Genomic DNA, 14,970 nt, shown 5'->3' with positions numbered 1-14,970 from the left:
GCATCTTAATAATGTCATTAGACCCATCTGAAGGTTTTGTTTACATGAAACAGCTGCCTTCCGGTCTATCTCTCTTTCCAGATGGTCTTGTTTAAACACAATCACCTGCTATAAGAGTTTTCAGTTTATTAAGGTTAGAGGAAACATCTTATATATGCATACTGTACTTTTGCAGCATTTTCTTGCGCGTAGAGTTGAATTACACTGATGTTACCCGTCGTTCATTGTTTCTACCAAAGGAACCTTAGTATCATGGAAAATGCACAAGACCTGGCCTGGCAATTTACTTGCTTTTTGTCCAGATCAGTGTGGGGAATAAAGCAGCAGAAGTTAGGTGATGTTGCCCTACACCAGTGTTCCGCAATCAGGGGCTCGTGAGCAACATGTTGCTCACCAACCCCTTCGATGTTGATCCCTGTGGTCTCAAAGCAGGTACTCATTTTTGAATTTTTAGCTTGGAGGCAAGATTTTGTTGCATAAAAACCAAGTATAATGCCAAACAAAGCCTTCTGTAGGTTGCCATTCAACATATTGGCTATAAAGTAGCCAATTATAGCTCTTATTGCTACCCCAAGGAAACTTTTTCATACATGTTTTGCTCCCTCTAGACGAGGGAGCAGAACAAATATTTACCCCAAAACTTACCATAAATGACCTTTAAGTGATATTTCCAAGTGGGAGACCCAATCCCCCAGGGGAACCATTGCAGTGAGTTTCTTATAGAATTGATGCAGACCTTCCAGACAAGGAAGTCTTTAGTAAAAATATGCCAGTTTAAGCACCTTCTAGTGACCAACATTTGTAAACTTTTACTATTAACTTTACTGTGCCATTTTAAAATATAACATTGCATACAGTACTTTGCTGAAGAGCATGGTAATACGTTCTCTTGAGCACACATGCCTAGGCCTGTTTGTCTTTGAAAGAAGAAGCACACCAGCCCATGTTACAAGGCTAATTTATCTTCCTTTACTGGCGGTTGCCGGTTTGCACCTTCAGTGTTTTCAATATATTTGTCCTCTTGTCTCAAAGAACACCCCCTCCATGGGTATACTGATGAATAATCATCAGTGTTTATTTTATGGTCTGTTAATATATTTGTATCTGGTTATATATCCTCTTAGTGTGATGGCATATGGGGTATTTTTTAGGCACTGTGAGCTTGCATTTATAAGCAGAATTTAGTAGCCACGGCAAGTAGCTGCTACTGGTAACTTCATCTTTTTTTTTTTTTTTTTAAACTAAAGTTTTTATCATGAATTAGGATTTCTCTTCTCCCAGCTGCCTGAAGTTTCAGCTTGGAGAAGGACATTAGTGCTGGCCATGACACAAAATGAGACTTTCACATGGGACATAAAAATAGATAACTGTGTTGTGCAATCCTCAGACTCTGAATAAAACTATTTTAAAACAAACTAAAAAGTAAGCACTTGCATGGAAATGCTGTAAAACATTGCCGTGGTATGAAATGTTTTCATGTTCATGTTTTCCAAAAGTCTTCTATAAAGCTCAGTGCAACAAAGGACTATTTAAATTTAGCTTAATGGTCTTAAAGAAAATAGAAAAAAAGCAGACAAGGAAACCAGTTGGTCTGTGACCTTTTGAAGAATGCACCCAGTATTATCTAAAACAAAGTCTCCAGTGTTTCTGAAAAGGGATTAATAACTTTGTTCCAAAAAGCAAAGTGCTGTCCAATGGTCAATGACTTTTGCAGTTAAAAATAAAATGGGAGCAGTCTTGCTAAAGGCACATCTTGTGTGCTGCAAGTACCAAAAGCTAAGTAGTGCACCCAACAATATAAAGCAATACTCTCATCCCTGAAATGCACTTCCAAGGTTTGTTTACTTGTAGTAAAGAGACTGCGACTGACATCTCCATGGCAGAGGAATTGCGAATGCTGCAATTGCAAAAGAAACATGAGAATAATATTCCTCTTAAAGAAGACATATATCATGTGGAAATTAAGAATGTACCAGTGCATTATACTCCTAAATATTGAAGGATTGTGCTTAAAAAAATACTGTTTCAGGCTGATTTATTAAGAAATTGCCCCAAAACCCCACTAATCCCGCCCACTGCACTGTAGGATAGGAACCAATAACCAGCTAGACTGACCTGACAGGCAACATGAAGCCTGCATATGCTTGTGTGACTGTAGGGCTGTGATTGGCTATCCCCCTCCTACAGTGCTTTTGGCAGGGACTGTTAGGACACACCCACCCTTCATTTCAAACATGGAAAGGGACCTGAGTGGATCTATGGGGAGCTTCGATAAAGGGGCCATTTTTACAGATAGTATTAATTTTTAGTCCAAAATAAAACCAGCACCATATATTAATAATTGCCTACAAGATTAATGTTTTTTTTTTATTTATCCAATATTTCTCCTTTTAATGATTACATTTGCCTTTGCAGTTGAGAATTCTATGAAAAATGCCAGTGTTTATTTCCAAAGAAGCAAAATAGATATTACCAATGATTCTTGCATGTTGCTGCTGTTGCTTGGTATTCTTTTATAATGAAGTTTTTATTAACTTATGTATTAGATCTAAGGCTGCTTACATAGGCCTTTTTGGAGCCTGTGATTTTTTTTTTTTCCATATAACTTGGGCATTACCTGTGTGAGCTTAAAACTCACTAAGAGTCATTCTCTCCTGTTCACTTATGCTATATACTTTCTTTTTTATGCACAGATATGCCCATTTTTGCTGGTTTGCATTAAATGTTCTCACCAATAAAAAAAAAAGTTTGTTGCATGTATATTGAGGGTGTGACTACATAATTCATAAAGAAAGCAAGAGGGATCCCTGTACTTACCCATGTCAGTATGTTAAAGGAGAAGGAAAGGCAAAGTTACTTGGGGGTGCCAAAATGTTAGGCACCCCTAAGTGACTTTAACCACTTACCTTGTACCCTGGGCTGGTGGAGAAAACAGCACCAGCCAAGGGTACCTGTAGCGGAGCGCTTCCTGCTTCCTTTACCTAAAATGTTAGCGGTTGGCGCATGCGCCGTAGAGTGAAAAGCCGACTTTTCACTCTACTGCGCTTGGAACCAGGAAGGAGGAAGTGATCGTAGCTACCCCGGGCTGGTGCTGTTCTCTCCGAACAGGGGCACCAGCCCGGGGTAAAAGGTAGGCAATTTAAGTCACTTGGGGGTGCCTAACATTTTGGCACCCCCAAGTGACTTTGCCTTTCTTTCTCCTTTAAGGCCATTTGAGATATTTTGTGCTAACACTATTAAACAAGTGCCAGATTGCTTGTCAATATATTTGAGGTTGGGGTTACTCTACAAAAGACATTACTGACTTAGTTAAGGCAAAGTAAAACATTTCCTTCACTTTACATAGTTTGCACAAGGTAATGCCCCCACAAGCATCCCTTTCTTGTTTACATCCGGATAAAGTACCTGTCCTCATCTTGTAGAGCAGCAACATCCAGTATCTAGGCTTCCCAGCATTGCTCGTGATCAATTGCATGAAAGGTGTTCTGGTCTTGGAATCCAGTGTTATGTTCCTGGCAAACAATCAAAGCAGGAATCCTGCACACCAGAGAAACATTGTTATGACTAACCAATCTGCTCTGTGTGCTTAGACCAGGTACTTGGGAGCTGGGTCACACTAAATGCAAGGAAAAGCTTGTTTTATTTGTCTAGTTAAATGTTTATCAATGTATAAGAGAAATTCAATTGGGATAATGGGTTTTACCAGAGCTATAGTTGCAATTTACTATGCAAAGTCTATTCTTCTTACTTTTTATATTTTTTATACATTGGATTAGTGTTTGGGTTAAATGTGTGTATATAGGTACAGTTGGTGAATTTATGCATTTATCCATGTTAAAAATTATTCTTCATTTGCCCTAGGACCTGGAAAACATATTTGCATGTAAGTTGTACAAGCTATTTTTGAGTAACTCTGGTTTATTGGAGCAAGAACAAACTCATGCATCTGGAACTTTAGCATAAGCACAAGAGAAACCAAGCAATGTTTATTATTTACTTTAGCTTTGACGTTGAACCGATTTTCTGAAAGTGGTTGATTATAGAAATATTTACTAAATCGTAATTGTCTGCTTTGCTGTTTGCTTCTTTTATCTTCTTGGAACTTTATTACCCTGAAAATGTATTTGCCTGCCATTTCTCTAGTTACTGGCAGACTTTAATTATTTTTTGTTATTAATGATAACTGTTAAATATTTCTTATATTTAAAAAAGTAAGTACTCCAATGGATTATTATCACAGTATTTTTTTTTTTCTTCTAGCTTCCAATTAAAGCGAGTCAGCAGAATACCCACACCAAAGTCAGCATGGAGCACAACAAAGAGTGTCTCATAAACATTTCAAAGTACAAATTTTCTCTGGTCATAAGTGGACTTACGAACATCTTAAAAAATGTAAACCACATGGTGAGTTTCCTGTGTAAAAGACAATGTATAAACAAGAGCTCCCCCCATATACTTGATTTTCCTTGTAATGGAAAAAAGCTTCCCTTGACCTTTGTTGTTGGGTTTGTAGGATTATATGTATATGTGTATGTATATGTGTTTCAGCACACTAAACCTACATCACAACTGACTTGTGTGCCACGGAAGTTTGCCAAGTTGTATGTACATGAATTGAATTGCAGTGCAGTACAGAATATTTAGCCTTATCAATCTTGTCTAAACCTCCATTGCTGTAAGTGCAATGGTCCACAGGGAGCTAAATCACCTGCGGTTAATTTCTGCTACTGTGGGCGACAAATCTCCTCCCCACAACGTTTCCCCCCTTCAATATAGTAAATCGCTGGTTGGATATACACATTGCTTCATTTTCGAAGTTGTGTTAAGTTTCCCCCTGGGAGGTATGAAGGCATTTCAGGGAGATTCATCGTCCATGATAGTCAAGATTAACTGCAGGCAAATTATTAGCAACCAGGTGCATACCTACTAAGGACTATAACAAGCAAGGAGATTAATTGCCCACAACAAATCTCCTCTGTCACGGGCGAATAATTTCCAAATGTCTTATCAGATAATAATGCGGATTGCCAGTGGCAAAACATATGTATCACTTTGGCTTTCCAAACGTTGCCTTGTGAGTTGCTGGGGGAAGGCATTCTGAGGAGATTGGTCACCTACAATAGAGGATATTTCTATTCTAATCTTCTCATTAGTCATTGCCCTAAAAGCTGACAGCTGTTTAATATCTGAGAAGATGACAGTGGCTAGATATGGCGGCCACCCTCTTCCATGTGCACTGCAGGTTTGCATGGAAGACTAAGGCAAATTTTAGGTGATGTGTTTGGGAAGGGAGCCCTGTGTTGAGGCAAGCATTCGTAACTACAGAAATGTAGTCAGTGACAAAGTTAAGAGTTCTATATAATATCCAATAGTTACCTTATAATATCAACATTATACAAAGAGTAAATGTATTTTGCTGTAGGCTGCTTCAAAGGGGGGCATCTTTAAACGGAACTATATTTGAAATGGCCCAGGTAAAGATATTATAACAATAAAGTCAATTTTAAAACTGGTTAGAGTACCGTGTGGTCTGCAGCCTAAAGCCCATGAAATGTGTTATAAAAGCGATAGGCTCTAAAAGCTATATTGCCTTTTTCTCAAGTGAAAACCTATGTACGATGTTTTACAGCCCTGATTTAGATAAATGAAAACCACTGGTGACAGGTGGTTTTCAGCATGAAAATTGCAAATATCCATTTTTTTGGACTGAAAATCGCCTGTCTAAAGAAAGAGAGAGATTTTATTCCTATGAACTGTTTCCTGATGAACAGAAAAATTATCCAGTAAGTCAGGAAAGTTTGGCACAAAAAAATAAAACATTTTTGGCTCTTTAGATGTGCCACTAGGTCAAAGTTGCTTCAGCTGCTATTGCTGAGGTCAATTCAAATGGTTTTCTGTAAGATTTACACAAAAAAGAACATACTTTTAGTCTATGGATGGCTTTTCAAATCAGTAGAAATGGTTTCCCCTTTAGTACAGATGGTTATGAAAGAAAATGATTTCTAAACTATAACATAATTGCTACCACTCAAAAATAACAAAAAATATTGTCGTCCTTGAATACCCAGTTTCATCCATTCCCCTTATTGCACGTGACAAAAATAGTGAGAAAAAAGTGACACGCATACTGAATTGTTGCATTAAGTATTGATATGTAGCCCCAAGTGTACACTTATTAACACCCTGTATTGCCTGTTACAGACTGATCCACAATTTATGCTTAAAATTAGGCACTGCACTGAGGTTTGAAAGTATGAAACTTTACATTTAAAAAGTAGCTTTTGTTATGTATTTTTACCACAGACCACTTAATTATTGTTTTTTCTTATTTGCAGAGGATATCTGGAGAGACTTCAGAAAAAAATTTATATTTATCTCAGTTGATTATTTTGGATACACTGGATAAATGTCTTGCAGGGGTAGGTATAAAAATCTAGTCTTCATATGTGTGTTGAGAATGCTGATCTTCTTGTGTTTGTAAAGTTAAGATAAACAAATATTCTGGTGGGGGATATTCCCTATGTACCATAGTGCTAAGGTTTTTCACACTGTACTTTTCATCTTCATTTATAGGGACTGGCCTTTTGGAATAAATTTATTTTTGTTGCTTTGTCTGATTTATTTTGATTTTGCCTAACTTCAAGAGGTGCTGCCTCTGAGGCTGTTTCTTGGTTGGGCAATGAAAATGCTTAGAATGTAGTACAGCCAAAGCTGCTCAGTTCATCAAAAGTTTGCATATTCCCTATGCAATTCTCCTGCCTTTAAGTGCAGTTACTCTGCAACTTTTTAAAAATCTTGGGCCCAATAAATGATATAACCCAATGGGCAAATAGCACTCAATGAGCAAATCTTCAGGTAGATTTCTTCATTAAAAGTAGTTTAAGATTTGCTCATAAAACAGTGATATCAGCTTCCCTATCTGAAGGCTTAGGGTAGTGACCCAGATCCTTTCTTTTTCTGTGGCGAGTTGTTGAACACATCTTCTCTTACCAGTAAATGATATACTGTATTTTTAGGGGATGATATTGTCATTAAAGCTAGTTTGTGGAGCCCTTTAGCTATCCACCCAGAGAGCCCTTGTTTATCAGAACCTCTTGAAATACCTAATTCTTCATTACTTTTTCCATGTACTACACCTACCATCCTACCATCTGTTTTTCCTCCAGCAACCAAAGGATTCTATGCGGTTAGATGAAACAATGCTGGTTAAACAGTTACTGCCAGAGATCTGCCATTTTATTCACACATACAGAGAAGGCAATCAGTATGCAGCCGAACTCCGAATGTCTGCTTCGGGGGTACTGTTCTCACTTAGCTGTAATAACTTTAATGCCGTCTTCAGCCGTATTTCTACAAGGTATTTTTTTTGTTTTTATGTTCTTTGAAAGAAAAAAAATATAATAATTGTTATAGGTATTGTGGAAGATATGTTCATCAGTTTTAATTTCCTTAGTCGCTTACTTACTACCAGCCCAATAGTAAAGTGGTACAATCATAGCAGGTCATAGATCCTTGCCTCTTAATATAAATATATATATATAATTATTTATTTATTGTTGGGGAGGGCTTTGCACGTCCTGAAGACGGCTTGAGTCTAAGCCGGAACGTTAAATTAAAAATTTTTTTGCTTCATACAAGTCCTGAGTGCTGTTTGTTTGTGCTCACTAATTATGTTATGTTAACCATGCACCCAGGCAGTACCTGGAGGTCTCTGTGTGCACCATTCCTGGCAATGTGGGTGGTATTGAGTGATTCACCTCCAGTTGGAATACTCGCTAAGAAATGCCTTGTATGCCATCAGCGCCACTAAAAACATTACACCATATGGGGTTTTGTCAAGACAATAGATGACAAGGTGGCTGAACAAAGTACCCTTCACTGCAAATTTCTAGTTTGTATAGTAAAACTGTATATTAGCTTGTGTTACTGTCCCTCAGTTCATTGCAGGCTAAGTGCTACTCCTCTCGTAACCCCATTTCCTGTCAGGGCACATTTCAAATGCTTGAACAGCATCTGGGAAATTCTTTGTACAGATATTCCCTTTCACACAGAAGGAAAAGGTTGCTTCCCTATCCTTATGTAATGACTGAGAAATTTCTGAAGTAATTCATAATTAAGCAGGTTTCAATGCAATGGGAAACCCTAAAAATATTCTATTTTAAGAGGTGTTATTTTTTTTTTTGTTTTTTTTTTACTGACAAAACATTGTATGGATTTGGGTGTATAAATTTGGTGGGTTTATTTGGAAAATGGAGAAATGTTTGCATTTTTTTTTGCAGTATGAATGATGAATTTTATTAATAGTGCTCTTTCTGTATTTAACAGGCTTCAGGAACTGACAGTTTGCTCAGAGGACAATGCTGATGTTCACGATATAGACTTGATACAATATATCAATGTGGACTGTTCAAAACTTAAACGACTTTTACAGGGTTAGTGGAATCTGCCTTTGCAATTATGGATGCATCCACCATATGGAACTTTCTCACATAAGCACAGCATTTTTATTCGTTTAAGATGTCTACATTTATTTATTTTGGAGAATCAAACCCAACTGGTCAAGTTGCTAGTTGTAAATCTTTTTTTTTTTTTTCTTTTCCCAGAAACAGTCTTTAAATTTAAGTCTCTGAAGAAAGTTGCTCAGTTGGCAGTTATTAACAGTCTCGAAAAGGTAACTAATGCCTGATGATTGTATACATTTTTCTACATTTTTGTAGGAGTTAGTGTAAAAGAAATTGGTCTGGCTTTTATCTTAGATGGGCACCAATATTGCCATTAAAAAAGAAAAAACATCAGTTGAAAGAGAAATGTACTGTTCTTTATGAATGACTGAACTTTTAGTTAGCCTACAAAAAAAGCATCTAATTTCCTGATAAATTCCTGTAAACCTTTCTATGACTACCGCAAAATATTAAAATACCAAAACTAACCGCAAAGACCATGTCTTGCTAGAATTGTTGAAAATAGTACCAGACATTACTGTAAAGAAGGGACCCCCATCCTTTTCTTACTCATGAGCCACACTTGAGGCCATTGAGAGCATCATCAAAGGGAGTGGTGAGCAACATGTTGTTTACGAGCCACTGGTTGGGGATCACTATAAAGGTACCAGACACCACTAGTGATGAGCGAATCTGCCCCATTTCGCTTTGCAGACTGACAATATACTACTGTACTGTGTATATAGAATATGAATCTTATGATATAAGGCTAATTAGTTATCATGGTTACATTACATGGCAGCTAAGAAACCATTGTAATTTGCGTCAGAACTTAATACTCAACCTTGTTAATATTTTATGACTGTAGCACTTTTCTGCATGATGATTTGCAACAACCCATAAACTTAGCTTCTTAACAGTTGTTAAGAGCACATTATGCATATGAGTTACCGACATTCCTAAGAAAATCCAAGATGGAAACTCCTGTGACATCTTGGAAGACCTGGCATATTACTATTAAATTAAGGTTGAGATGCTGAACATTTAGGCTGGTGCTCTCAAGTCAAGAATATAAAATGTGGCATTTCTAGTTTATTTGTTTCTTGGGTCTAGTAGTTCTGCTTTAACATCTCGTCACACCTCTCTAGATCAGCGTTTTTCAACCGCTGTTCCTAGTGTGCCGCGAGATGTTGCCTGGTGTGCCGTAGGCAGGGCCGCAATTTTTACTTTAAAAAAAAAAAAAAAATCCGGGCCCTGTCATTGGTTGCGCCCCGTGTGTACGGGTGACGTCAGTACGCACGGGGCGCAACGTTATAAAAGGGCCTGTGTGCGGTCGCGTGTAGGCAGAAGTGCAGAGGCGGCGCGCGTGAGGGGAAGATGCTGCTGAAGCCGCCGAAGAGTAAAATGCTGCTGGGCACCAATGTATTAGGGGGGCCACGGGGCACACTGACTTATGGGGGCACTGCTGCTGGGCACCAATGTACTAGGGGGGCTGGCTCTTGGCACCAATGTACTAGGGGGGCACTGCTGCTGGGCACCAATGTACTAGGGGGGCACTGCTCTTGGCACCAATGTACTAGGGGGGCACTGCTGCTGGGCACCAATGTACTAGGGGGGCACTGCTGCTGGGCACCAATGTACTAGGGGGGCACTGCTGCTGGGCACCAGTGTACTAGGGGGGCACTGCTGCTGGGCACAGAGTTACATTTTTTAACATTTTCTAATGGTGGTGTGCCTCGTGATTTTTTTCATGAAACAAGTGTGCCTTTGCCCAATAAAGGTTGAAAAACACTGCTCTAGATAAGCAATACCATGAAAGTAATTCCTTGAATAGGCCTTAGAAATCTTCAGTGTTCTTGGTTAAAATCTCCCCCCCCACTAAAAAGTTTTGATAGATAGATAAAGATTTGTGTGTGTGTCTGGAAATAAACTATGATTTTACTTTAAGTTGTTTTTCAGTAACGAAAAACATTTATGCTACTTTAAACAGAAGGCGAAAAGTATGTTTGGAGCAAACCCTAGTCATTGAACTAATGTTGAACTGATGTGCTTTGCCTACAGGCCTTTTGGAATTGGGTTGAAAATTATCCAGATGAATTTACAAAGTTGTACCAACGACCACAGACTGATATGGCAGGTAAGAAGTAGGATGTTTACTGGTTAATGTAATAGGTTGCAAGGTTTGCAGCTGATCTACTACTCATAGTTTCCATTAATAAAGTTAACTAGTTGCTGTGATTTAGTAGTTTAGTCTAAATGCAAATGTTACAATTTTCAGATGCTATACAATAACAAAGGCAAAATTTGCTTTAAGTAAAGTAACCCTGTAGAACCTAGTCAGCTGATAGCATTTGATAAAACTGCTTAAAAACAATCATATCATGCACACTTTGTGCCTTGTTTTACGTTTCCCCTCTTTGTAAATTCTGTAGATACAGTATAGTTAGATGACACAATAAGATGTGGCTAGTATCTCTCGGAAATAGTGACCAAAGCCAAGCAGCAAGCCAAGATGCACCTTGCTGCTGGCACAGTGGGTGTTTTATCTGAGCAGTGATGTGTTTTACGGTAGTAAGGCCCCTCTGTAAGGCTACAATTTCAAATTAAAATTGTGATTAAATTTTCTTTAAGAAAACAAAGCTATGCTAAACGCTACAGTATTGTTTCTACTTGCCTTTGCATAGGTTTTTTTTTTGATAGCAAGGATCATATATTGCATCTCCAACCTTATGTGAGCTGCCAAATTATATCTGAATACTTGAATTAAAAATGAAAAAAGCATAAAACCTTTTTGTAAAACAGATTACGCATCCAATTTTGTTGGTTGCAGCTTTTTCAATTCAATATTCCATGACATATCCTTTCAGGAGAAATAATTATGATGACTGTTTGAAATTTTGATACACAGTACAGTACAGTTGTTTTACTTTGTGCGTTATTGTTCCTTTTACATAGACTGTGCAGAAAAGCTTTTTGACTTGGTGGACAGCTTTGCCGAGAGCAACAAGCGCAAAGCAGCAGTCTGGCCACTGCAGATAATTTTGTTGGTTCTGTGTCCTGAAATTATTCAGGATATTTCCAAGGATGTTGTAGAAGAAAGTAAAATGAACAAGGTGAGTGAATCTTTACTAAAAAGGAAATAGATTACATAATGTTCATAGACCATTTTAAAATCTGTTGTACTAAAATTAATAATTCTCTAGTCCCTGTACGCATGAAAAACTGAAAATTACTTAATAGAAGTAGTAAACAACTATTTAAGTGCATAAAAATTTTTTTGCAATTATTATTATTTTAGTTCCCAAACATTTAAACATAGGAAATTGTAATTGTGGCATGTACAAATATTTGTAAATCTTCAGCAAAAAAATATACACAGGAGCACTCACCGGTAGACTGGCTGGCGTGCTGCCTTTTCCCCTTCCCCTCCTGTTTTGTTACCTTGCTTGGAATAAGAGACATGACTGTTGGTGGCAAGGCTTAATTATTTTTATGGGAGGATTTTGTATGACTATTTAAACAGGTGAGGGGGGAGGGTGACTCAGCTTCTGAGGAAGTGGCTAAGGGCCACGAAACGCGTCAAGCCGAGCAGGGTATGTTGTGTGGTTGAGCCCATTATGTTTCTTTGATGCTTTTACTATAATAATAAAGACTTTTGTATTTTTAAACTGACTAGCTGTTGCTCCATGCTTGGGACAAATATTTGTAAACCCTAGTCAGTATTTAGTAACACTGCCTTTAGCACAGATTTTAGGATTTTGTATCCAGCAACAGTCTTTCAATTCTTGTAGGATTTTTTCCCCAGTCCTCCTTGCAGATTGCTTCTAATTCTGAGATCTTCTTGGGCTGTGTTGCATGTTTGAGATCTTAATTCAGTGGACTGTCAGGGCTATTCCCAAACCTTTAGCTTGCTTTTCTTCAGTTCGCTCATGGTGAATTTTGTTATTGTATTTTTATAGGAGCTCAACCATCCCCTTTTCAGCTTCTTACCTGTTTCTTAAATTTGTTCATATTTGTTGAAGTTAATTTTTTCCCTCTACATATGCAATGTTTCCTCTACCACTAGCTGCCACACAACCCCAAAGCTTAATAGATCCACCCAAATGTTTAATAGTTGGCAAAGTGTTTTATCCATCAAATGCTGCCTCTTTTTTCAAAGAAAATCTGTGGTGATTGTGGACAGAGTTTTAACTTAACCAGTCCACAGCACTGGTTTCCAAAATACCTCTGGCTTGTCTAGATGCTGTTTTGCATACCTCAGACGCTGATGTTTGTGATGAGGTCGCAGGTAAGGATTCTCTAGATGACCCTTCCATGCAGATAATGTTTGTGCAAGCACTGCTACACCTTGAAACAGTGCAACACCACTCCTGTGTTAGCCAAATCTTCCTTCAGGTCCTCTGCAGTCATATGGGTTTTTGTCTGCCTTTCTGGACAACAAGCAGTTCTCGTTTAGATCAGTGATCCCCAACATGTTGCTCACCAACTCCTTGGATGTTGCTCCCAGTGGTCTCAAAACAGGTGGTAATTTTTAAATTTCTGGCATGGATGCAAGTTTTGGTTGCATAAAATCCAGGTGTACTGCCAAGCAGAGCCTCCTGTAGGCTGCTAGTCTACAAAGGGGCTACTAAATAGCCAATAACAGCCCTTATTTGGTACCCCAGGAACTCCTTTTGTGCTTGTGTTGCTTCTCAACTCTTTTTACATTAGAATGTGGTTCACAGGTAAAAAAGCCAGGGGGACCTCTGTCCTAGAAAGTGGAAATTGTGAGCAGGAAGCATTTTGCAATCTTTTTATATCCTTCTCCTGCTTTAAAGTCAAAAAGCTTTATTTTCAGACATCATAAATTTGGGGGCTGTCAGGTTTTTTAAGCTCTGCAGTTGTCAACAGATGGAAGGTAAGTCCTAATGGCTATTAAGGGCTACTGAGGTAATTACTACCAGAAAACTTGCTTATCAGTGGACAACTGGAAGATTGTCTAAACTTATTCACATGCCACTATTACTATTTTCTTTGTTGCTTTGTTTTAAAGTTTGTGAAATAAAATCTGGGATATGGGGTGGATGACAGAAGATTTTCAAATATACTGGCAGAGAAAATGCTGGTTGTGACATTAGCTATATCCTAAATTATTGGATTTTGACACTAGAAAACTTAAGAAAGGAAAAGAGAATCAAACTGCATTGTTAATGTAGGGACTACTATTTCACAGGAGTCAAATCAGCACAGAACAAATTCAGTGCTTGCATTTTATTTTGTTGCACCAGACTGAAAGGTATCTTACAGCAGTAGATACATCAGCAGACATACATTATTTCACTTAATATTTAATATGTAAACTGGAATGTGGTATTTCCATGAATAGTATGGCTCTTGGGTGTATTCTACCTAAATTATATACTTTTAGAGACTAACAACTAGCCAACTGTTTAATTTGACTATATTCTTATATTCATATGTTTTTTTAATTGTTGCTTTCTATTTGTTGTTATAATGTCAGAAACTATTCCTTGAAAACCTCAGAAAAGCTTTAGCTGGACATGGAGGAACAAAGTCACTCACAGAAACTGCAGCCATTGCTAGTGTCAAACTGTGCAAAGCCTCGACATACATCAACTGGGAAGATAATTCTGTCATATTTCACCTTGTGCAGTCTTTAGTCATTGACTTAAAGGTAACAATTACAATATTAGTTTTTAAATTCTTGATTGGTTACAGGTAAAATATAGTACTGTAATGTAAAGTTTTGGTTTAAGAGTTTCTTACTGCAGCACTGTGCAGATGTGGTTATCAACTTAAATTAGCAGCAGTATGGAATCTGATACTTTTGAAGCATTTCAAGTAAAGAATAAACATGGCTTATAGATGCGGTACATTGTATAATAATACAGCGCTGCAGAATATGTTGGCGCTTTATAAATAAATGTTAATAATAATAATAAGCTCTCTTTGGAAAATTTGTATAGCACTTCTCTAGGGAGGACAGTACAGTATTATGATTTAGCATCTGTCTATTTCCAATAATATTGCCCTCTGCATAATTAACTATTAATAGTTTTTGTAAAGTATTTGATATCATTCTGGAAGCATCTTTTAGATTGTAAGCTCTTTTGAGCGAGCAGGGCTCTCTTCACCTCTTGTATAGGTAATTGATTGGGTTTCATACATTGGACATACAGAGTTACATATAAAGCACTTATTGTACAGCGCTGCAGAATATGTTGGCGCTTTATAAATAAATAATAATAATAATAAATGCTGATTTATTCCTTGTCTCTTTTCATTAGAATTTGCTGTTTAATCCAAGCAAACCTTTCTCCAGAGGAGCAGTGAGCCAGAATGCTGATTTGGATCTTATGATTGACTGCCTGGTTTCTTGTTTTCGAATCAACCCTCACAACAACCAGCACTTTAAAGTAATTTTTATAAAATAAAGACATGAATTTTCTATGTGATTGTGGCCATTAGTTTAACAATTAAACTTTTACACTTTTTTACACGTTTACATTTATTTTTTTAAAAAAAAAAA

General features: G+C 37.6%; 1 protein-coding gene across 4 annotated transcripts in view; it reads left to right on the top strand.

Annotated features, from left to right (window-relative positions):
• nf1 (neurofibromin 1) overlaps positions 1-14,970 on the top strand; it is a 139,302-nt gene that overhangs the window by 9,522 nt on the left and 114,810 nt on the right. For all 4 annotated transcript variants that reach the window (XM_012957569.3, XM_002936819.5, XM_018091613.2 and 1 more), the window contains exons 2-10: positions 4,261-4,404; positions 6,336-6,419; positions 7,167-7,357; positions 8,326-8,432; positions 8,604-8,671; positions 10,503-10,578; positions 11,397-11,554; positions 13,942-14,115; positions 14,729-14,857. In XM_012957569.3, the coding sequence (XP_012813023.1) occupies positions 4,261-4,404; positions 6,336-6,419; positions 7,167-7,357; positions 8,326-8,432; positions 8,604-8,671; positions 10,503-10,578; positions 11,397-11,554; positions 13,942-14,115; positions 14,729-14,857 (1,131 nt within the window). The remainder of the gene's footprint in view (positions 1-4,260; positions 4,405-6,335; positions 6,420-7,166; positions 7,358-8,325; positions 8,433-8,603; positions 8,672-10,502; positions 10,579-11,396; positions 11,555-13,941; positions 14,116-14,728; positions 14,858-14,970) is intronic.

This window comes from Xenopus tropicalis, chromosome 2, assembly GCF_000004195.4.
Source record: "Xenopus tropicalis strain Nigerian chromosome 2, UCB_Xtro_10.0, whole genome shotgun sequence".
In the NCBI taxonomy this organism is placed as follows: Eukaryota; Metazoa; Chordata; class Amphibia; order Anura; family Pipidae; genus Xenopus; species Xenopus tropicalis.
Note: the sequence above shows the minus strand (reverse complement) of the source record. Positions and strands in the feature narration are given on the sequence as shown.